This window comes from Pimephales promelas, chromosome 4 (genome assembly GCF_988280905.1).
Source record: "Pimephales promelas chromosome 4, fPimPro1.hap1.1, whole genome shotgun sequence".
In the NCBI taxonomy this organism is placed as follows: Eukaryota; Metazoa; Chordata; class Actinopteri; order Cypriniformes; family Leuciscidae; genus Pimephales; species Pimephales promelas.
The window spans coordinates 46,517,594-46,543,840 of NC_142772.1; the positions used below are offsets into that span (position 1 = coordinate 46,517,594).

The window sequence follows — 26,247 nt, forward strand, 5'->3', positions numbered from 1 at the left end:
GTTTCGTTTCAAAGACGGGAGGACAGTAAATATTGAAGACTCTGCCATAATCCCATTTTCCCCGGTTTTCCTCTGCTCTAATCTCCCCAACCGGAAACTGACGAACATTGCCCGGGTATCATGTGGAGATTCGCCTGTTTTTCAGGGGTGTTTTTCAAAAGCAAGATTTAAGTAAGAAGGAGAAAACAATGGTGTTTGGGACTCACTATGTCACGTCCATGTACAGAACTCTTGTGAATTCAATTTCACATTCTAGGTCACCTTTAATTAATAAGTTCAATCTTTCTATTTTACATACTAACTGAAATACTGGCAAAAATATAAAATGTAAATACAGCTTAGAAAATGTTGCTTGCTTCTGTGTTTGAAGTGAAGTGCTGCTGCCATGCTTCAATGTAGAGTTTTATAGAGTTTTTATATATATAATTACTACATGCCAGCTTCTTCTTTACTGGCATTTGATTGGATGACAAACGTCCAATCTCATGGACTGCAGGCTTTAAACTTGGTGAAATGCTCCAGAAGTTACAAAAAAGGGGGCTGACATGTGATGTCCATTGTAATGGACACATGGTCTTAAAGATAAAAAACAAGAGCACCTTCAGCATTGATTAAAAATATAATTTATTTAAAAAATCCTTTACATACATTTTATACAGCGGACATATTAGTGTTTTTTGATTGCTATTTTAATGAAGCTTTATTCTATGGATTCAATCCTCTGTACATGCAAGTCATTACAATGCAAGCGGTTCTGTCATCGTCCTGTACAGAAGCAAACGTTGCATAGTTGGCACACCGGACAGAAACACTCAATGCACTGCTCTTCCACCTCAGGAGGGCTTTTCTGCTGCCTTGGTTTGCTCATTAATTTGGCTTTTATTTTCGCACAGATCCTCGCCGTGGATTGTGGGAAATGGCAGTTGTTTCGAGGCTCTTCATGCTGGTTGTGGCAATGAGACTGCAGACAGATCACCAGTAATGAGCCCTGTGTTTCACATCACTGCCAGCACATTTACAACACTCGCATCTACTGTAGTGTGACCGATTTATGCAGAAACATTAATGCAGAAAATACGCCAGCTTCTTCGCAAAGCGCTTGCATAGACCATCATTAACTGTAAACCATCTAATCCGGCTGTAAACACATTTAAGATTCGTGAGTTTAACTAAAGACTTCGATGATTTCCTATATCTTGAGTTGACATGAAATCATGTTCCTGGTCCTAATGTAAGGAAGCCCATTGCTGCCAAAAGAAGACAAAAAAATCATAATTCAGACAAAAAAGCCAATCAAAATTATGACATAAGTCATAAAAAAATTATAATAAAAGAAGAAAAGAAATGATTACATAAAACAACATTGAAATATGACAATCCTAATGATAAAAAGACATAATTGTGATAAGCTGAAATTATTATTTAAAATTTAAATAAGTAAAAATGATGAGGTACTTAGTCATAAATATGACATACATTGAAATTATGATAGAATGTTTAAATAAAATTGATCCTCATTTTGACTGTTATGAAAGAAAACATATTTTAAAGAAGAAAATGGAAATTAAAATATGGAAAGAGTCAAATTTGTAAGATAAAAATTAAAATCTTTACAACATATTAAAAGTTATAATAAAAGAAAAAAGAAGAAAAAAAGAAATTGTAACATTAAAAATGTAACTATAACACTCAAAATTGTCATAATAAAAGCAAAACATCTTTAAAACCAAAATATTATGATAAAAAAGAAAAGGGAAAAAACATTCTAACATTAAAAAGTTGAAATATGACATAAAAAGTTGTAATATCAGCAAAAGTAGAAATTATGATAGTATGATCATCAAATATATATATTTGAAAAACAAGAAAAGTTGAAATCTGATTATAAATTATAACAGCAAATTTCATTTTTCAATTTTTGTTGTTGTCATAATTATGATTTATCAAAGCAAATTCGTTTTTCTAATGTGGCAGTGATGGGCTTCCGTAGTCTGGTGAATGATTCATCAGTCAAAATTATTCCTAAAAAAAGAAAAGTTCTCCGAATCTTCAGAACAGTTTAGTCTATTTTCAGTCATGTATATTCTAATGTTCTGAGATGGTTTAAGTGTCTGGGTGAAGGGGTGACAGAACGACATATTTAATATTGACCAGAAACATGATTCCAGCGTACTAGCAGTGTTCAGAAGAATAGCAAATCAAATCTCTTCTAACAGAACATTTTCTATTTCTGATTCATATCGCAGAGTAACCCACACATGATACACATCGTTATATTAATCATAAAGTCTGTTCTTATTGGCTGTGACTTCGAGCCTCTGTGTATAATGTATTATAAAGGTATACATAATGTACCTTATCATAAAGCATTGTAACCAACGTTAAAATGCATTATACTATTTGCAGATTCATGTGCCAATCCGATACCCTTTTCTTAAACAATAACTAGTTATACACACTAGATTTGCTTAAAGGGATAGTACACTTTGAAATTATTTTTTGGTATGTTTTAGCTTACCTCAAGGGCATCTAAGATGTAGGTGTCTTTGTTTCCGCAGTAGTTTCAATTTTGATATTTTTAGGTCAAACCGTTCTTGTCTGTCAGTCATATAATGGAGGTCTATGGTCACCACCTCAAAGAGCATGCACAGAGAAGTCCAAATTAAACATGATTTAATGACTCGTAATTTTGTAAGTACACATTGATGGCCTAAGACACGAATGTACCGGAAAGCGCCGGAAGTGATCTCTTGCGTGCTTGCGAAAAAAAAAAAAAAATCAACGTTGTTTGGTGATATATCGAAATCGCAATGGAAGACGATTTCGATATATATCACCAGACAACGTTGATTTTTTTTTTTTTTTTTTCGCCCAAGAGATCACTTCCGGCGCTTTTTAGAATTTTCATTTTTGGGTGAACTATCCCTTTAATTCCTTTTTCACTTAAGAAAAATAAATAATAAATTGCTATGTCAGATAATAAACATACTCTAGTTGACTGTATGTATTTGTTCATGTTTAATTAAGGGATAAGTCTGAAGCACACCATAAAATAATTTTATCAATTCATACAGTGCTAGTATGAATTGCAGCTGTGTAGATACTGTACACACCCAGGTATCGGATCAGTACTCGGAATCGGGAATAAAAAAAGGGTATCGGAACATCTCGAGGCCCTGCTTTACTCTTAGAAGAAAAGGTTCTATATACGTATTTGGCACTCCAAAATGGTTCTATATAGAACCCTGGGGTTCCATACTTGGCCAATAGAACCTTTTACGAAAAAAATGGTTCTATATAGAACCATTTTGGAGTTCCATATATGAAGCGGGGGATGGAACCATTTCTGGTTCTAAATAGAACCATTCTAAGAGTGGGCAGTTGGCGTGTTTTTCTCATGACTGACATTCGGCGGGATTTTGTTGCTGATGTGTGAACGGTAACGGTATGTTCTGTGAACAGGATATTCGTGCATTTCCCGGTAAAGTCACACTGGTAATTATGACGCTAATTTACTGGGATTGCAGTGTGAAAGGGTAATAATAACTGTTGTATCCATCACATTCTGGCACATATAGTCACCACCATAGGAAGGTTTCTTTTTTATTTTTATACAATTGCCTCTTTTTAAAAGTGTTATGCATATAGTAGAGTAAAATGCATAAACGTCGAGATCGATGCACAACAGAAACAGCCCATGCAGAACCCGTCCGGCCAGTGAAGATCATTACAGTGTGACGTCACATCACACATCGAAGAGCAACATTATCCTCAAATCCCTGCAAGTGCTCATCTGCACTTTTGTTCAACAAAGCAACACGCATATATGTCACGGCTCTTACAAAAATAATACAATCCTAATCAGATCTGAACGTTAACCGCATTTGAAAGGCCACTTTAAGGTACTCTGTAGACACACTAAATACTGTATTCAGGTCTCAAAATATTATATTACACGAGCGCGTGTTGTTTCTGTAACCACTAGATGGCACCACACATTCCTGCAGAAACGGGAGATGATGCGGGAGGTTTCTGCACGTGTGCAAACTGGAGGGTTTTCCAAAGATTTTTGGTTGCTTAAAGTGTTTTGACCCTGTTCCTGGTTCACCTTTGACCCCCCCCCCCCCCCCCCAGCCCTGCATTCAACCCCAAATCGGCAGCATCCGCGCAGATCTCCATGGAAACGGAATAAGATGCCAAAGGTCACGGACTCTGATGCTTTGACTGTCTCGGGTTTGATGGTTGTTTCAGCTCGATGAAAGTGGCAGCTCAACTCGAGCTCAATTATCCTCAGCTTAGACATCGCCTCCATTGTAAGGGTCATTGTTCCTTCGCCATGGCAGCAATGCTGTTGTCATGACGACCCATCTCCTCCAGAACCGTGGCGAGCTGGTTGAGGTTGCCGTGTGGGAAGTGTTGAGCTTCCCAGAGGTCCAGAATCACTCCGGTGGGACTCGTCTTAGTCGCAAAGTAGTTGAGATACCTGTAGGGTGAGATGAACACACACACACACTGAGGTGGGCGGCAGGAGCACATCAACACATCAACATTTTAATGAGCTAGGTTTTTTTATTCTCTTTTATCATCCAGTGAAATCTGGTTTGACTTTGCCTTTTTATTTAGAACTTTGAAAAATAAAAGAACAGAAAATAACACAATAAAAAAAGTGGATTTATCAATAATATAACATTATTTTGACTTCTAAAGCCACTTAATCAAACATTTGATCAGCTAAAGAGACACATAAGGATGAAAAACTGATGAATACAATACGGCTAATACAATAAGGATAATAATAAAAAAAATTATATATATATATATATGATAACTAATTCAATAAAAAAATAAAATGTCTTTATTTTCTTCTACAATAAAAATATTATTGTTATTAATTAAAATATCTGTTATTATTTTAATGACATATTAAAAATGTTACCTTGGATTGTTTTTTTCTTATGAAATAAAGAAATGTATTACTAGTGCAATAATACTACTGCACTGCAAATAAACAAGTATTTATTATTATTAATAATAATAATAATAATACAAATTATTATTACAATAGTCATTTTGTGTCTCAACGCCTGATTTCAACTGATGACTGATAGAATTGACTTTTCAGATAATCTATAAAATGTATCTAACAAACACCAATATTTATGTCTGTCTTTGCTTTCATATGGTTTTTGCTTTGGTGGAAAACCTTAAAGCAGGGATTATAAACCTTTTTGACATAAAGACACGATATTCGTACTGCAGAAATATTATGTCTAGTAATTGCTTTATGTCTATTAAATGATGTACCCATCTGCCACAATAATGTATAGACTTGGATTGATCTTTATTTGAGGTCTTTTATCAGTAAATATTGATGGACGCAATTCATTTGATCAGTGGTGGAGGAAGTACTGAATCTAGTACTTAAGTAAAAGTACAAATACCCAGATAAATATTTACTTTAGTAAAAGTAGAAGTAACACAATGACCACCATACTTAAGTAAAAAGTACCTGATTTTAAATGTACTTTAAGTATTAAAAGTAAAAGTACTTGCATAACAATTGATTCTCTTAATGACTATTTTCTAATGATTAATAAAACATTTAATTGTAACTCATTCAACCTAATACTCCTATAATGATGTTCAATAATGATGGGGAAAAAAATTGTTGTCACCATTTCTGAAACAAGCTTTAGGCAATATAAACCATGCTTATCCTTACTATATGTTAATAACTATGTTTGGCAGTAAACGAGATAAATTTATGGTGTAATTCTGAACCTCTTGGTTTCCCATAATCTTAACTAAACGTATATTACACACGGTGTGTTTTCTATCCACGTAAAAACAAATTTTCGCGTGTAAATTGCACGATAAACACACTGCGTGTGAGACGCATTTAGTTGATGTATCTATGGCAACCAAACGTCACTGGTGAGACAAACGTGCAACGGACGGACGGTCAGATTACGTTTTTTGCAGGGGAAAAACTGATCAGAAAATGTAATGAAAATGTAACAGAAGTTGTAGAAATGTAGTCGAGTAGAAAGTAGAATAATTGCTGCAAAATGTAACGAAGTAAAAGTAAAAAGTATGCACTATTTATTCTACTTAAGTAAAGTAAAGATACGTGAAAAATTTACTTAAGTAAAGTAGCGAAGTATTTGTACTTCGTTACATTCCACCACTGCATTTGATTAATTCATGGTAAAAAATATCCACACACACACACACACACCTGTGAGTGTCAATAAAACAACTGAATTCTATATTTCTATAAGGTGCTAAACCCCTTGATAACAGCTTGTTGCTTTGTATTTGTTCACCACTTCATGTTTTCCCATCTTTTTCTCATGTGTGCATAAAACAAATATAATGGCACATAACATCATCAGATCCTGTATTTCTCAAAGCTTAAACACACTAGGTGCAGTGTGTGAGTTGTGTTTTGAACAGTTTGTTAAAGGTGCAGAAGCTCTGGAGATCTTGAGTCTGCGACTGATGAAGAACTTCTCACGGCTTTTAACATCTTTCTTTTTTCCCAGAATCCTCCTCACTTTATCTCTCTACTTCCTGTCCCCTGTGAACTCAGACTCTCTCGTCTTCTGGCTCTTTCATGCCTGCTGGTCCTCAGAGCGTGCTCTCCACCTAAACTCTCTCTCTCTCGTTTGAAATGAGATCTCTGGTACTTTAACCGTCCTGCAGTAACACCCCAGCCAGAACTCAAACCATAGGGGTCCTTCGCCTTTTTACATTTCCTCTCTAATTACGCCAGTTGTGGAGGTGCATAGAGATGCTGGTGTTTTAAAAAAGTTGATGTCAGAGAGAGTGAATCTATCTCTTGCTATTCTCCAGGCAGACCCAAAAGAACAACAGGAAATTTCTCTTTCGCTCCCCTGCTGTTTTCACACCGTTCATTTCCTTCAAACTCTCCGGTGAGATTCTATTAGTGCAGATTTGTTTCTCTTCTATCGTTTTTTAAAAATAAAAACACTGCAGTCTCAGCACATTGAAGATAAACAAATATTCATACTAGGTACGAGGTTATTTAAAAACCTTGACTTATTTATAGAAATTAGCATGGAGCTTGCCGTGTTGCAGGGGAACTACTGTACTGTAGATGGTATTTTGTTTTATTTTTGAGCATTTATAATGTGTTTATTTTAGGGCTGTCAAACGATAAATCGCGATTAATCACATCCAAAATTATAAATATATTTAAATATAAATAAATGTATAATTATTTTACACACCCAAGCTTGTATATGAAGAGTTCAGATGCAAAAGCCTCTAAATGCCATTCTTCTTTAATGATGATTTTTTATCAAACTTGTATATTTAAGTTCAGTAATTTCACTTAAATAACAATTAATAGGTAATTATCATTGCCATTTAAGTGAAATCACTGAACTTAAATGTACAAGTTTGATAAAAATCATCATTAAAGAAGAAAATTTAGAGGCTTTTGCATCTGAACTCTTCATATATTTAAGAAATATTTTCATGTATATACTGTATATAGATTTATATATAATTTATATTACATATATATATATATATATATATATATTATATATATAAATATAATATTTTATAATATTATTATTTTATATAATTTATATAAAATAATAATATTTTATATAAATATTTATATATAATTTTATATATATTTTATATGTAATTTTATATATAATTTAGAAAAAAGCACAGTGCACCACATATAGTATGTAAACGTTTGACAGGCCTAATTTATTTATTTAAAAAAGAAGCCTAAGAGCATGCATGTTGGTAAAGCTGCTGGCATAGAAAAATATTGAAATACGGTAAAAACACAAGCCCTAATATTATTTGCCTCCAATATCTATTGAACTACTTGTAATTAAAATAAAATATTGGCATACAGATATAGAATCTGATATAGTGCATTACAGTTCAAATGTTTGGGGTCAGTATGACTTTTTATTATTATTTATATACCTTTATTCAGCAAGGATGCATTAACTTGATGAATTTATCAAAGTTTTCAACATTGATAATTATAATGAGCAGCAAATCAGCCCATTATGATTTCTGAAGGATCATGTGACACTGAAGACTGGAGTAATGATGCTGAAAATTCAACACATTCTCATCCCAAAAAGTCATATAACTGACGTTTTCGGACGTCTTTTGACCATACGTCAATATTCGCCTTTTTAGGGCCCCCTTAAACGTCGCTAGATGGCGATCCCGGGCCGTCATACAACTGACGCTTTACCTTTAACGTCAGTTAGGTGATGGGTTAGTGTTTAGGGTTAGGTTTAGGTCTGGGGTAGAGTTAGGATGCCATAACCTCATCTACCGACGTTTAAGGGGGCCCTAAAAAGGCGAATATTGACGTATGGTCAAAAGACGTCCCAAAACGTCAGTTATATGACTTTTTGGGGTGAGACTGCGCTGGAAAATTCAGTAAATTACATTTTACAATATAGAAAACAGCTACATTATATTTCACGATATTACTGTTTTTACTGCATTATTGATCAAATAAACGTAGCCTTGGTGAGCAGGAGAGACTCCTTTAGATTTTTTTAATAAACTCTCATGAAAAATTAATTGAACGGGCTGCATCATTGCGAGTGTGATGTGTGTAAATGTCACCTGTCCAGGTTGAGTTTGTGTGCCAGTATTCTCCAGTCGTTGCCGCGTGTGTGTGGGGCGTCCAGGCTGCTGCACAGTTTGGTCCTGATGCTGACGGGGATTCTGAACGCGCTCGGACCGGCCAACACTGTGATACTGCTGCCCGGGTCCATCAGGGATGTGTCGATGCTCTGGACGTCCTGCCGAACACACACACACACACACACTCCTTCAAATAAATGAGGTGTTTTGGTGTTTCTCACAGCCAGAATCACCCTTGTCTGTAACTATCGAGGATGTAATTTACAGATGGTTTGCTTACACTGATTACAGGTTCAGTCCTGGAGTAACCTGAGATTAAAGTGTCCTGATTGAGCGCTCAGTGCTGATGATGGATCGGTCACTGAACGGGAGAACAACCTTTCGGTGATCAGACTTTATCTACGAGTTCCCTTATCCAAGCAGAGTTAGTTAAAGGAGTAGTTCACCTTAAAAAAAAACTTTTGCTGATAATTTACTCACTCCTGTGTCATCCAAGATGTCCATGTCTTTCTTTCTTCAGTCGAAAAGAAATTAAGGTTTTTGATGAAAACATTCCAGGATTTTTCTCCATATAATGGACTTCAATGGGGTCCAAAGGGTTCAAGGTCCAAAAGACAGTTTCAGTGCAGCTTCAAAGGTCTTTAAACGACACCAGACGATGAATAAGGGTCTTATCTAGTGAAACGATCGCTCATTTAAAAAATAAATAAAAAAAGTTTAAGTTTTATAAACTCAAATGCTCGCCTTGCTCTGTTCTATGTGACTCTCCTGTTCGAACTCGTTCGCTTATAAAACGTAAACTTTTTTTATTCTTTTTTTTAAATGAGCGATCGTTTCACTAGATCAGACACTTATTCTTCGTCTGGTGTCGTTTAAAGCCCTTTGAAGCTGCACTGAAACTCTCATTTGGACCTTGAACCGTTTGGTTCCCATTGAAGTCTATTATATGGAGAAAAATGCTGGAATGTTTTCATCAAAAACCTTAATTTCTTTTCGACTGAAGAAAGAAAGACATGGACATCTTGGATGACATGGGGGTGAGTAAATTAACAGCAAAAGTTTTTTTTAAAGTAAACTACTCCTTTAACTCATTTCTGAAGCTGGAAATCTGAACTATTGTACCTTGGTTCTAGTATGAGACAGTTATAATCATGTGATGGTGAGTATTTGCTCATAACTTTGACAATAATGAGTTACAGAGACTGATAACATGTCTGATCACTGACACAAGTCTTGCTATAAAAGTGCGTTTGTTGATTTGAAAGGCTCTCTTCACATGTTTAAAACAGCAGATTGAGAGTGTCAGAACTGGCGTCCGTCACCCCGCAGAGTTCGGCTGCTCTTATGGTATTTATAAAGCTCTCACAGAATCAAGGCTGTTTCACTGCTGGAGATATACTTTGCTTCTTGGAAATAATATCGACTGACATTTCGAATGCTGAAATCTCAATTGTGTGTGAGTGTGTGTGGAGGAGGCGCTTTAATTAAATGAGACTCATTCGTGATATTATTTGCAAAAAGCAACGGCATGCTTCAGCTTTTGTACATCTATAAGAATAAAACTGGAGGATATGAAAGAAGTTCAGTCGCCTTGCATTTGAGTGACAGACAATATAAAGTTTCCCACAAAAATGCAACCAAATCATCACTCGCTGCAAAAACATTCTGTTATAATAATTAATAAAATATTAAAAGTTTGTATATAAAGTAACAACAATAATATTAATAAATTATATAAAATATTTATATATATAATATTTATGTATATATAAGTTCTATGAAACATTAAGTAATATTATATGACTTTATATGAAATTTTATATTATATTATGTTAAATTAAATAAATAATTACATAATTATAATCAACAAATATTATTACAGGCATCTGTATATAATAATAATAATAATAATGATATTAATTCTACAATTATTATTACAATCTAAAAATAATATTAAAGTCTGTATATATTTTATAATAATGATAACAATAATAATTCTATTAAAATTAACATTGAATTATCTCATATTAAATGTTGTATCAAATTACATGTCATATTATAATCAATACATAATTAACAAATATTAATATGGAAGTCTGTATATTTTTTTTGTAATAATAATAAAAAATGCATTATATTATTATATTAATATTGAAGTCTGTTTACATTTTTTTATAATAATAATAATAATAATAATAATAATAAATTATATTATGACATAAAAAAGTAATATTGAATTACTTTATATTAAATGTTGTATTATATGAAATAACTTCTGGCCCTCATTAAATGCCATTCTTCCAGTAGATCTAGTATCTGAAAATTCAGCTTTGATCACAGGAGTAAATTACATTTTACAATATATTACACTAGAAAAACAGTTTTTTTTTTAAATAAAATAAAAATTTGACTGTATTTAAAAAAAGATTAAATGCTGCCTTGATGAGCAGAAGAAACTTCCTTTAATATATATATATATATATATATATATATATATATATATATAAAGTCAAACTTTTGAATAGTAGTGTATAATTTCACACGGACAAAAATTAGTTTTAATTTCAATTAAACCACATCGAGAAAAAAAAAAAAAACGAAAAAAACAACTATATCCTGGTAGAATCCTCCTAATTCAGTTTAATTTAATATTATTGTACAAGTAAAACAAAATTTGCTCCTTAGATATATTTACATATGAAAATCGATGTACTTTTTACTAGTTTAAAAAGGCAGGTGCATTGAACATCAGTCTGACAGAAGCTTCTGCGGCCCAGAACGACTCAATCCATCGTAATGCATCCATCTATAATGTTAATGAATCTGTGCTGTTCTTAATTAGACACATCGATTAAAGCCGAGGAGAGAAAGACACAGCGGCTTCCTGAAAACCCTCTGTGATGTATAGACAGACAAGTGAGGGTGTTAAGAGCAGCTGAGGCTCTTCTCAGCCCGTCAGATGGATTACACAGAAACAGCCTCTTCTCCAGAGACGCAAACACACGGGGAGTGTGTGAAAGACCACGGATCAGACACTCAATGAACAATCTCACTCGCAGAATGCACTGCGACAAACTAAGAAATAATATTCATCCAAATATCACAAATGTATTTTTTGAAGAATATGTGGTGGGCATTGCTACTACGGTGTGTGTGTGTGTGTGCGAGGGTAGTGTGATTGATGACAGCGGTGGATACCTCACTCAGGGTGGTGTAGAGCTGGAAGATCTGACCTTCTCCCTCCACCTGTCTCACACACAGCTTACAGCACAGCTCACACACACACACACTCTGACGCTCCAGAGTGAAGGAGCAGTGCAGCCGCCGCACGGATCCGCTCCACACCTGAGAGAAACACAGCTCCTGTACACACACACACACATCACCATCACATCACCTCTGCACATAATATATTAAGTCATATTAAAATACTTTATAATAAATATTATATAACTTAATCACTTAAATTATATTATTAAATATGAAAATAATGAATCTGTATAACAGTGAAATCTTAAAATGTATTAATAATGATAAATAATATTAAAATTAAGTAATATTAAATGACTATTTTATCATGCTAACTCTTTATCATATATCAGTATATATTTAATAAAAATAATAACAAATTACAAAAAAACTATAAAAGACTATTTTAAATGTTATAATAACTTAATAATGTAAATAATAATAAAAAAAAAATATTAAAAGTTTGTATATATAGTAACAACAATAATATTAATAAATTATATAAAATATTTATATATAATATTTATTTATATATATATTAAATGTTTATATATACGTTCTATGAAACAATCTAAATTAAATGAAACATTAAGTAATATTATATGACTGTGAAATTTGAAATGGAATTTTATATTATATTAGATTAAATTAAATAAATAATTACATAATTATAATCAACAAATATTATTACAGGCATCTGTATATATTTAATAATGATAATAATATTAATTCTACAATTATTATTACATTCTAAAAAATAATTTCAAAGTCTGTATATATTTTATAATAATGATAACAATAATAATTCTATTAAAATTAAGTAAAAAATTTAACTATTAATTTTATATTTAATTAATTACAATATTTAATTACATGTTATATTATAATCAATACATAATTAACATATATTAATATGGAAGTTTGTATATATTTTTTATAATAATAATAATAATAATAAAAATCATTATATTATTATATTAATGTTGAAGTCTATTTACATTTTTTATAATAATAATAATTAATTATATTATGACATAAAAAATAAGTAATATTGAATTACTTTATATTAAATGTTGTATTATATGAAATAACTTCTGGCCCTCATTAAATGCCATTCTTCCAGTAGATCTAGTATCTGACACTATCATAACCTAAATGAGTTAATCGTCTCTGTGCTATATAAACACCTTAATAAAACCTTTATATGTCAAAAGATGAAACATAAACGGATGTTTCCTCGCCTGGTATTTGGTGAGTAGTTTGCTCTTCCACTGCGAGTGGATGTCATGTATCGACAGTCTCAGGTTGTGGTTGCTGTGACTGAAGTTCAGAGACTTCGGTTCATCGAGTAGTTTCCCGCCGATCTGTTTTTCGATCTGCAGCACCTCCTGCACAAACACACACACACACACACACACAGTACATTTACACTGCACCATTCGCAACACAATATTTAACATCCAAATGTAATGTTAAAATGCATGCTTTTGATGTAACCTTCTCACACTTTTGTCCGTTGAAGAATAATTGTATATTGTTTATATGAAAGAATTAAAAGAGCAGTTTCATATCTGTATTGTTCAGATGATATGGGATTTAGGTTAGCCAATCATTACCGAGCCCATTTATATATAGTATAGAAGTTTGTTTCATAATAATAATAAAAATATGTCATATTAAATGACTTTATTTTAAATGTTGTAAATCATTAAAATATTTAGTAAAGTACAAAATATAAAAAATAAAAATAACAATATTGATGTCTGCATATATTTAATAGTAATAATAATAAATTATACAAAATGATTTACATTTAAATTTCATATTTATATTAAATTATGAAATCACTTAAATTAAAACATAAGAAAAATATATCAATCTTGAAATCTGTAATCCCGGACATTATCTTAACCTAAAATCATAACAGAGTTCATTTACATACAATAGTTCCTTAAAAACACAACAGCAGATTCCCGCACTTTGAGTGTGTCCTGCGTGTCGTCGAGGCAGTAAACTCTGATGTGGTAGTCTACACCGGGTGTGACCACAGGCCCAAACACGGCTAGTTTGATTCGCTTAGCCGCTGACGGACAGAGGCTCTGGCCAATCAGACAGTAAGAGCCCAGAGTCTCGGTCAGGATGTGACACGCCTCCTCTCCCAGCTGCACGTAACAGGAAGTCGTGAAGTTCTCCTCTCCAACCACAACCACGTCCTGGACACACAACACACACAACATTTACATATTTACACTATCTATCTATCTATCTATCTATCTATCTATCTATCTATCTATCTATCTATCTATCTATCTATCTATCTATCTATCTATCTATCTATCTATCTATCTATCTATCTATCTATCTATCTATCTACCTACCTACCTACCTACCTACCTACCTATCTATCTATCTATCTATCTATCTATAATCATGACTGTCAGTGGATTAAAATTATTAATCTTAAAGTAATAAAGTAATAAAGTACATCTTATTAGTGATTATACCATGGTCTGGGTTAATACTCGATTCAAAACTGCCTGTTTACTGTTCGAAATTAATAAATAAATGTGCTGGCTACATCAGCTGTGTGAGTAACCATAGCAACAGGCAGTCAAAGTATCTGTTTACAATTTATTGCATCAAACCAAACATCTAGTTAGCCGTTACAATAAATAAATAAATAAATAAATAAATAAATAAATAAATAAATAAATAAATAAATAAATAAATAAATAAATAAATAAATAAATAAATAAATAAATAAATAAATATGCCTACCTGTGTGTTTTAATTATAGGTTAAAAAAACCGAAAGTGTAACGCCCATGGCTAGACAAGCCTTCCATGAAAAAAAAAATGAAAAAAAGTTAACTTTCTGTACGTAAGTTAGCTAAACTGAAGTGTTCTATGAGCTCACGGACTATAAATATATACGGTTGCTAAATAAACCGTCAGGCGTAACCAGGGAAACCAAGTTACTGTTTGTAAAAACTTTAGATTTCGATTGTAAAACTAAATAACTATAAACTAATGTTTTAAAAATGCGTTATTTGGCAAGTGACCATGGTATAAGCGGGTTAATGCCCGACGAGGTGTCCATTGTCCAGGTGTTAATGGACTTCGGACGGTTCACGCCTCGCCATTGTCCATTAACACCTGACAATCGACACCTCGTCGTCGGGCATTAAAGGGATAGTACACCCCAAAATGAAAACTCTGTCAGTAATTACTCTCCCTTATGTTGTTCCAACCCCGTAAGACCTTCGTTCATCTTCAGAACATCGAAACATCGAAAAGATATTGTTGAATAAAGTCATTATTTTTGTTTGTTTTTTGCGCACAAAAAGTATTCTCGTCGCCTTGATAAACTTAAGATTGAGCCACTGTAGTCACTTGGAGTATTTTATCGATGTCTTTAATAACTTTTCTAGGCCGGAAAGAAGCCTATGGACTAGTATGGAGGAGTGATCCAGCTCTCAGATTTCATCAATAATATCTTAATTCGTGTTCTGAAGATGAACGAAAGTCTTACGGGGTTGGAACAACATGAGGGTGAGTAAATACTGACAGAATTTTCATTTTTGGTTGAACTATCCACTGTAAAAAAATATTTTCAAGATTTGTTATCACAACATATTTTCTTTTGTCAAATCAACTTTATAATAATTTATTTAGTTGAGATAACTTTTTATTTTGAGTTTCTGATTGTATTAACTCACTTTTCCCGGTTCAATCAACTTAAAATTTTAAGGCAACCAGGTTACTTACTTTTTTAAGTTAAATCAACAATATTTTTTTACAGTGTCCCTTTAACCCTTACTTAACCATGTTCCACAATGAAATAATAAATACAAAACATGACAGAAAACTTTCAAAAGTCCTGAAAATAGCTATCCCTGTCTTGGCACAAAAGAATAATTTCATATTATTATTTCCTCTTTTGTGGTTTCTGACAGGTTTTCTATATCCCCACACCGTGTGTGCTTCAGGACATTTGGTCCGCACAGAAATAAAACCCTGTCCACACACATGCACTGCGAGGGAATCCCGGCCCTGATTCCTCCTGATAAACGCACCCCGTCCTTTCCCCCGCTTCGCTCTTGCAATAATTGTATTTTGTGTTGTCTATTTGTAGAGCCCTGCCATGCACAGCAGGCCAATTTACCCTGCCTGCCTTCACTGATAGTTACATTTATTTTCCAGTCATGTTTCCCTCTCTCTGCAGGATAAGTAGTTTATTGAAATGGAGCGGCTCATCTCCTGAGTTTCCCTGACCTGATTCCTCTCGCTGTGATGCTTTCATTCAGCCACTCGCTGTCCCATTGGCCCGTATTAAAATTCCTCACCTCCCATTGGTCCTGCTGCGTGAGGCTCTTGAGGATGATTTGCCAGTCGTCGGAGTGGGCGTGCGAGCAGTGGTGTAGCGTGAGGATGACGGGACGGGTCAACAGGGCGCCCGCGGGACCACAGCTGACCACAGCGCTGAGAACCGCCTCCCCGTCACCGACCGCCGGCCTGAGAGAGAGAGACAGAGGTATTACACACCTTTGCCTGTTTTCTGCTGTCGGTCTCACTCAAATACTGTAGAAGGTACAGCAACACACACAACGACGACCAGCACTGTTTGAAAGGTAATAAGGAATTACTATACCCGCCAAACTGTCAGAAAACGTCAATTGGGTGCTCAATTAGCCTTTCGCCGAGCCCCGCCCCCCTTAGTTACTGTTGCTACCTCCGTCAAACAAATGGTCTAACACGGGCAGCGCGACAGATTGCCATGACGGCAAAGGGTATTCCCGTGCGTGTCAGTGACCTTTTTTGGAGCAATACCTCCGCGATATCAAGCAAGATCGAAGCAAAAGGGGTTACGTTATGCGGTGGAGGGATTTATTCCAAATATAAAATTAAGAAATGAATGAGACACGACTACTATTGATGCTAATGCTTACCAGTCTCAAGAAAAATCAGAAAAACCCCATGACCATGCTAAGTTACCTCAAATGCAACCAGCACAGCCTTGAAGATTTTATAAACTGGTTCAGTGGCTAATTGTTTGGAGTTCGAAATATATAACTTGCGCTGCATATTTATTCATTTTGCCTCCGATACAGGAGTAGCACGTTCGCTTTAACAAGCAGGTTGTTCATTAGCACAGCAACCGATTGCGTGTCATGCTCATGCTGAATGCGATTTTCGTGTTTAAAAAGTAACTAACGTTATGCATAAGAGACGGAAAGAGGCAGAGAACCATACGTTATTTAAGGTTATTTCTATTCGTTACGATATTGATATATGAACTGATGTTGTCATGTAAGCTTCATGCTTTCCCCGTTGCGAACGTCCTCTAAACTGTAGTCTACGGTGCTGCACTGCTAACTTAGCTGACTGCTGCTCATTTTCCCAGAGAATACCATGGTATGTTAACAACAACCCTTTAGAAAATGTACAGTAAGTCCTTTGTGTATCCTCTTGATCTGCTTTCTCAATGCTTCTTTGACTAATCTCAGTCGCACGCACGCTGCACGGGGCGTCCACACTGTTTAATACATCTTAGGCACCGCTCGCGTTGTGTTTTGGGCTTTGGAAAGGGAAAAAACACAACTTCTCCAGACAATCTCTCGGGGTATCATGTGTCCGATTTACAAACGCCGTGGGCGCACCGCTTACTGTTTGACGGAACAGCTCACACAGTAACGGTTGCTATGATGTGTGATTGGACAATGGCCATTTTGTGGGAGGGGCCGGCGAAAGGTCAATTATCATCGATGAAAACAAATATTTATATTTTTGTGGAAACTTTAATAAATTGTTTCAGTATTTTTTAATGAATAGAAAGATCTAAATAATTTATTTATTTTAAATAGAAAACTTTTGTAACATTAAATAACATATTTTTAATCTTAAAAGTATTCATTTCTTTATATTTTTTCTTACTGTATCTCAAACCTTTTAATGGTTGTGTTTTAAGTATTTAACACATTCACAAATTTTTTTTATGTGATAATGATACGTAAAGTGTTGTGTATTTATAACATTACCTGGAAAACAATACCATTTCTGCACTCAGTGAGATGTGGGGTGTGATGTTTAGGATGTGTGTGTGTATTTTTTTACCTCATGCTCTCTGTCCTCTGTACGGTCACAAACATCTCGTACACACGACCCTGAGGAATCGCACCGGCTGGAACCAACAAACTTACACCTGCAATGACATTACAGATCGTGGCTAATTAGGACTCAAAATTCAAAATCAATAAATCAACCATCCATCCATCCATCCATCCATTCATCCGTCCTTCCATCCATCCATTCATCCATCCATCCATCCACTCATTCATCCATCCATTCATCAGTCAGTCCATCCATCCATCCATCCATCCATCCATCCATCCACTCTTTCACTCATTCATCCATCCATCCATCCACCCATTCATCCATCCATCCATTCATCAGTCCATCTATCCATCTATCAGTCCATCCATCCACTCTTTCACTCATTCATCCATCCATCCATCCACCCATTCATCCATCTATCCATTCATCAGTCCATCTATCCATCTATCAGTCCATCCATCCACTCTTTCACTCATTCAACCATCCATCCATCCACTCATCCATCCATCCATCCACCCACTCATCCATCCATCTATCCATCCATCCATCCATCTATCAGTCCATCCATCCACTCTTTCACTCATTCATCCATCCATCCATCCATCCACCCATTCATCCATCCATCCATTCATCAGTCCATCTTTCCATCTATCAGTCCATCCATCCACTCTTTCACTCATTCAACCATCCATCCATCCACTCATCCATCCATTCATCAGTCCATCCATCCATTCATCCATCCATTCATCCAATATTTCACTCATTCATCCACACTTTCACTCATTCAACCATCCATCCATCCATCCACTCATCCATCCATCCATCCATCCATCCATCCATCCATCCACTCATCCATCCATCCATCCATCCATCCATCCATCCATCCATACATCTATCCATCCATCCAGGCAGATATCTATCTATATCTTTATATATTCTATCTATCTATCTATCTATCTATCTATCTATCTATCTATCTATCTATCTATCTATCTATCTATCTATCTATCTATCTATCTATCTATCTATCTATCTATCTATCCATCCATCCATCCATCCATCCATCCATCCATCCATCCATCCATCCATCCATCCATCCATCCATCCATCCATCCATCCATCCATCCATCCATCCATCCATCCATCCATCTATCTATCTGGATGGACGGATGGACAGATAGATAGATAGATAATGTTAGGGGAGTGTTATGTGTCATTTTTGCAGTTCATTACGTGGATTACTAGCTGCTGCCCATCCTGCAATCCTCTCCATTCATTTATCACTGTCACTGACGGTGTTTATCCTCATCACATGCATGCGAGATTGTGAATGTGACATTTCCATCGCATCTTACTGGAAACCAATCCAGCCACATGCCTTAATTAGACTAATGTAGGACTATCAACACAATCAATTAATCATCATAAATTATATCACACGGCGATTCGTAAATATGCTGGGCACTCGGTGAGGACCAGAGTGTGACTGTGCATCATAAACCACACATAATGAGGTGTGTGTGCATGCGCGGGCGATCTCACCTGAGTTGGGAATGATCAGATGACCTCCCAGCGAGTTGAAGGACCCGAACGCTGTGCACGTGGGATCCCGTGTGCGTGCCAGCGTCTGGTTGCGTGGGGTCATGGGGTCGCTGTCCAGAAGAGAGTGGGTGACCTTCGGGGACAGCGTGGCGGAGAGGTCAGAGGTCATGTCGTCCTGAGGGGTCACGGTGCCCGAGGAGTTGTAGACTTTGATCTTGAGGTTTGGAAGTGGCAGTGGCTCCAGCAGAGGGGAGCTGGTCATGGGGATTTTGTCTGAGATGTCGTGGAGGGCATAAACTGGACCGCGATACAGCGCCGCCGCTGTGGACAGGTCAGGGGTCGCGGCCAGCAGATCTGCTGCAAACAGATTACCATTAAATATCATGAATAACATTTGAAGACGTTGGGGAGGGAATTTACTCCTGTGATTAAAGCTGAATTTTCAGCATCATTACTCCAGTCTTCAGTGTCACATGATCCTTCAGAAATAACTCTAATGCTACTGTATGTTCACACCGGATGCGAATAGCACGTCAAATTCGCGCTTAGTTTAACGCTTGACCACTTTAAATCCATTCGCCCATCAAGAGCGAATTTGACGGGCGTAAAAAAAAACTAAAGTTTGAAGCAAAATTAACGTCAGAATTGAAATCCGCTGGCGGACATTTTTTTATGTCGACTAAGCATTCATCGAGAGAGTCACCGCTCTGCATTTGCTCTGGAGAGCAGAACAGCGGCGTGGGGATCATCGTCGGCGTATTTGTGTCCACCGGACCCGTCGGAGGCGAACCGTTTGCCGAGTTTCACCATTTGCTCGCTCCAGGAGCTGCGCTGGATGACGGCCGCTGTCAGCGGTACTTCCGCCTGTCCCGCTTTCAATTTGATGACCTGTTGTCCCGCATTGGAGCGAGGATCCCCCTCACCCTCATCCATCAAATCTAGCTGTCATTTATTTTTGTTTTGATGATAAATAGAGCCAGCCTCCAAAAGTTATTAACCTGTTCTGTGATTTTTTTCTCTCTCACTTCCAGACACGAACTTATGCACATGTATGTTCGTCTTTACATCATAATAATTTAATATAATCTAGACATGGAATAAATAAAATTAAATACAAAATGAACATGTCTCGTATATTGAAATAAAGTTTTGAGTGATAAAATACTTTGTTGTGCATTAGAACAACACGAATTTACTCATATTACAAAATAATTTATTGAAGCATCCAGACAATTCACCACGTGAGCAAGCAGCAGGCTTCTGATGGGTTAACGCGGTTCGAATTTGACCAAAGTTCACATTTTTCAGCTCGGACGGCAGACGCGAATTCGCGTCAATGGGCTTTATGCACGCATAAGTTCCGCATTTGACGCTAGGATGCTCGTCCATTTCTGGTTGTGGAGATTTAAGCGGAGGAGAACTGAGGAAAACAGGATTATGGCAGAGTCTTCAAAATTTACTGTCATCCCGTCTTTGAAACGAAACGTACATACGTTTAGATGTAATTTTATATATAGTTATGTTTATTTAATATAATTTTAAAAAGAAGCATAAACACAACCCAGACAGCAAACTGACATTGAATCAACGTGGAAACGACGTTTCTCATGACATTGAAACAACGTTGATTTTGCTCATCGAATTAACGTTGAACCAACGTCAGACGCGGCATTCTTCAAAGCTAAATGAAAATCGAAAATTGGTTTGCTTTCATAACGTTGAAACAACGCGTTGATTTCAAGTTGATTTTCCGTTAGTTTTGAAAGAATGACGCGTCTGACGTTGGTTCAACGTTAATTCGATGAGCAAAACAATGTCAGATCAACGTTGTTTCGATGTCATATTTCCACGTTGATTCAATGTCAGTTTGCTATCTGGGAACGAGGGGTGTCTGTTTTATCTGTTTTTGTGGCTAAAGTTTCTTTATTATAACCATAGAGTATAAAATTCAATATAAATTCTCGGTATTGCATTGGACTCTACGATCGGCGGAAGTTATCGAGCATCCTTAATCCTTCACCGAAAATACCGCCGTGCATAGAGCCCATTGCGTGAATGCACAAATAGCACTAACTAAATCATTTGCGTGTAACGTACTTAATGCACCAGATGCTCAATTCGCACAGATGCTCAATTCGCGCCATTCGCGTGAACTTGACACGCGCATGAGGCGTATTCGCGTCTACCGTACCACGCTCAACGCCTCATTCGCGCCGTAGGATTTTTTATGCGCGTAACGCGTCTTTGCATTGACTTAACATTGAAATCATTCGCGCCTCGCGAGCTATTCGCGTCCGGTGTGAACGCGCCATAATATGATGATTTTACTGCTCAAGAAACATTTCTGATTATTATCAATGTTGAAAACAATCGTGCTGCTTCATATTTTTGTGGAAACCGTGATTCTATTCATCAGAGAATTCTAAAATAATTGTAAGAACAGTAAATGTTTTGTAACATCATACTGTACTTTTTCATCATCCTTGCAGAATATATATATATATATATATATATATATATATATATGTTGCCAAATCTCTTGAAGTCATTCTTCACATTTAAAAAGACATACTGTAGCTATTTGGTAATTTTCATATGCAATAACCAGTTTCATCAGGGCATTTCATCTACACACTCGCAAATAATTTACTACATTACATAAAAAAAACACAGCGGTTGCAACTTTCATTTTCATTTCCCTAGAAGCGACAATCTTTATTCAGCCAAAACACTGCTTTAATCATATACGGTTTTTGACATATTCTACATCAGTTCTGCATAATTTAAATTCACAACTTGGATGTAAACAGCTACTCTACTCTCCACTTGTATTGAGCTGGAACGGCGCATCTTGGTGACTCCATACAGGTTTGGAAAAAACATAGCAGTGGCTGATTGACTCTTTTTTGGGGTGACCTATTCCTTGTATGTTTTTTTGTTGTGTGCTATTTTGAAATGAAATCACCGTGTGTGTGTGTGTGAGAGAGAGAGAGAGAGAGAGAGAGCTTGTAAAGGACTCTTATAGCCAGCGGCTGGTAATCTCCATACTGATTGCTCATTAACATTCAGCTTCCAACAGTGACTAAACAGCGGATTGTCACTTCGCACACCAGCTCTCTGTCTCTCTCTAGTTACTCAGGTGTGAGCATTACTCACACTCCTGACGCTCGAATTCAAGTTATTCATCATGCGGTGATCGGTGAGACGGAGCAAACCGCACTGGATTGCATCACACCTGCCGATGCAAACGCATCCCAATCTACAGCCTCTGGCGGGAAAGAGCAATACAGGAGAACTGAGGGATGTGGAACGTCTCGCTCTACCATCAAAACATCCCCTACCGCGGTATTCATCAACTCATTCACTGCCGCTTTCGCCCCGACAGGGTGCCATTTACACCTACAGCCCGCCGCATGTTTAATTAACACAGAAAACCAGCGAGAGAATGAGGAGAAAAGCGAGACAATACGAGAGCGAGCGGAACGACCATTCCTCATTAATGATAACCTGTTCAGGTTGGAGAGTGACAGGCATTCTAATGTTCCTCAAATGAAATGTCACCTGAGTCTCACACACACACTCACACACCTCACGATTTAACACCGGAACACTGCCTTGCCTTCCATTCCGTTCACCACTTGATTGGAATTTTAATCATTCCTGTCTCTTACGGTGACACACACACACACACACACACGTTCCTTGCTGAAACTGTTGCATTGACTGAATAGTGTTTTGAATGTTTTACTAAAGCAATAATCCACTCATGGATGTGCGTTACTGTGATTGCAGTGCCTAAAAGCCTAAATGACAAAAGACACCAATGTTCAAAAATAGTTACATTTATGATTAAAGGGATGGTTCACCCAAAATTAAAATTCTGTCATCATTTCGTCACCCTCGTTTTGTTCCAAACCTGTAGGCCAATTACTTTCTTTTCCTGTGCAGATCATTTGAAGAACGATGGGGTCCGCAGACAAGAAAAAATCCGTCGAAAATTCTAATTAAAAAAAAATTCTACCAACAGTCACTTCAACGGATAATAATTTATGGTTTAAATCTACCAATTAAATTAAAATCTACCAATCTACCAATTACCAATCAACCAATTAAATTAAATTTACCAATCTACAAATTTTCAATCTTAAATTTTCCAATCTACCAATTAAATAAAAATCAACCAATTACATTTAAAAAAAAACTTCTACCAATAGTCACTTCAACAGATAATAATTTATGGTTTAAATGAAAAAAAAAATCTACCAATTAAATTAAATTTACCAATCTACAAATTTCCAATCTTAAATTTACCAATCTACCAATTAAATTAAAATCTACCAATTAAATTAAAAAAAATTCTACCAATAGTCACTTCAACGGATAATAATTTATGGTTTAAATTAAAAAAAAATCTACCAATTAAATTAAAATGTACCAATCTACCAATTACCAATCTACCAATTAAATTAAATTTACCAATCTACAAATTTCCAATCTTAAATTTACCAATCTACCAATTAAATCAAAATCTACCAATTCAATTTAAAAAAAATTCTACCAAGTCACTTCAACGGATAATTTATGGTTTAAATTAAAAAAAAAATCTACCAATCTACCAATTAAATTAAATTTACCAATCTACAAATTTCCAATCTTAAATTTACCAATCTACCAATTAAATTAAAATCTACCAATTAAATAAAAAAAATTCTACCAATAGTCACTTCAACGGATAATAATTTATGGTTTAAATTAGATGTGTCAGTTAAACACTTTATTAACGCCATTAACGCAAACGTAACTGCGTAAATTTTTTTATCGCGCGATTAACAAACTTTGTCGTTTTTCTCACATGCTTTTGCAACAGGACATGGCATGCGCGAGGATGTTTTGTTGCTTCGTCGACAAAAGTGCAAGCGGATCTAGCTAGACCGGAAACAAAACAGGCACGAAACGCACACTTGTTTAGGCTTGCGAGCCGGCCAAATAGTAGGCTAACGTTACGTTTTGAGTGGATGACGAGCGCGAGACGCCGAAATGGATGCCAATAAGATTCTGAATGGTTTCATTGACAAGACCAACGTGATATGTGTGTTTTGTCGTTGTGAACTGAGCTATCATCATCACAGCACGTCACACACACACACACACACAGCTGATGCGAATTCTCCGCTCCCTCGTCAATATCAGGACCTCGTCAGTATTTCTTTCACCCTTTTATTGATGGACAGTGTTGAGATTATTTGCTCCAAGTGAGAATGTTAGTGTGAAATTGAACACAGTACTATATGCCAATGTTGTTTTCAATAAAAAAGCAAGCCGATGCACTTCTCAATGTTGATAAGAGCATTAAAATGAGAGAAAATAATGGGACAAAAAGAAATCAAGAGACATTTAGAATAGATAAAAATGTGTGATTTAATCGCTAAGTTAATTATGACGATAAAATATTTTAATCGTTTAACAGAACTAGTTTAAATATATAATATTTTTTTTTTATAAATTCATTTTGTGACCGTAAATTGTTTTATGCGCATTACATGTTCACATATTTGTTGAAAAATACAGTACAAGTAGTAATAAATAAATAATAAAATAACTGTTTTCTATTTGAATATATTATAAAATAATCATTCTAAAATGCCGATTTGCTGCTCAAGAAATATTTCTTATTATTATAAATGTTGAGCTGTGCTGCTTTATATTTTTTTGGCAATCACACTTTTTAAGCAAGATTCTTGGTAACACAATATTTCAATAGTCCACTTTAGACATTCTGCTACTAACTATAAGTAACTTTGCAACTACATGTTAACTATCTCTCATTAGAGTATTAGAAGACTGTCTGCTTAAGATTTGATAACTCTTTATTGTGATGGTCCCCCAACAGACATTCGACTAACTATAAGCAACTTCCCAGCAAACAAATTTAGGTTCTGGGAACGTTAGTTTTTGGTTCCCAGAACGTTCCTAGAACTTTCCCTTAAGGTTAGGGGAAGGTTCCCGGAACGTTCTCCTTACGTTATAAAAATGGAACCTAAAAATAACCTACATGGAACGTTCCTATAACGTTCTTGTTTGGTTCCCAAAAAAATAACCTCATGGGACCATTCGGGAACGTTAGGGGAACGTTCTGTGTTTGCAACTACAAGTCAACTTATTCTTCTAACCCGAATCCTAACACCTAACCATAACCTAAAAAATATTAAGTAGACAGTCTACTAATACTCTAATGAGAGATAGTTGACATGTAGTTGAAAAGTTACTTATAGTTAGTGGAATGTCTAAAGTGGACTATCGAAATTTTTTGATGAATAGAAAGTTCAAAGGAACAGCATTTATTTGAAAAATAAACTTTTGTAGCATTATAAAAGTATTTACTGTCACTTTAATGCATCATTTTTGAATAAAAGTAAAAATTTCTTTACATAAATCCAATCCGAGCTCAGCACTAAAAGCTGTATGGTCTCACCTGAGCGCGCCTGCTTGATGCTGACTGGCTGAAAGCCACCGTTCAGCACAGACGAGTCGATGATGTCAGAGTGAAAGCGCCGATGCGTCTTGCGATACACGAGCAGAGCCACGATAACAGAGACGACCAGACACATGACCACCGCCATGATGATGCCCACGTACAGCGCCACCTCATCTCCACCCGGAGCCGCTGCGGGACAGACAAACA

At 35.7% G+C, this 26,247-nt stretch overlaps 1 protein-coding gene across 7 annotated transcripts in view; it reads right to left on the reverse strand.

The window, feature by feature from the left end:
- Positions 1 to 604: 604 nt before the first annotated feature.
- The window catches only part of unc5ca (unc-5 netrin receptor Ca), a 214,184-nt gene continuing 188,541 nt past the window's right edge, over positions 605 to 26,247 (reverse strand). For 4 of the 7 annotated variants that reach the window (XM_089130605.1, XM_039685651.2, XM_089130608.1 and 1 more), the window contains 9 exons: positions 26,038 to 26,229; positions 19,566 to 19,922; positions 18,024 to 18,111; positions 16,256 to 16,424; positions 13,890 to 14,123; positions 13,152 to 13,298; positions 11,860 to 12,024; positions 8,641 to 8,819; positions 605 to 4,483 (listed from right to left, as the gene is read on the reverse strand). In XM_089130605.1, coding sequence (XP_088986731.1) covers positions 4,321 to 4,483; positions 8,641 to 8,819; positions 11,860 to 12,024; positions 13,152 to 13,298; positions 13,890 to 14,123; positions 16,256 to 16,424; positions 18,024 to 18,111; positions 19,566 to 19,922; positions 26,038 to 26,229 — 1,694 coding nt within the window. In that variant the 3' untranslated portion in view covers positions 605 to 4,320. The remainder of the gene's footprint in view (positions 4,484 to 8,640; positions 8,820 to 11,859; positions 12,025 to 13,151; positions 13,299 to 13,889; positions 14,124 to 16,255; positions 16,425 to 18,023; positions 18,112 to 19,565; positions 19,923 to 26,037; positions 26,230 to 26,247) is intronic. The other 3 variants (XM_089130606.1, XM_089130607.1, XM_089130610.1) reach the window with 1 other exon arrangement.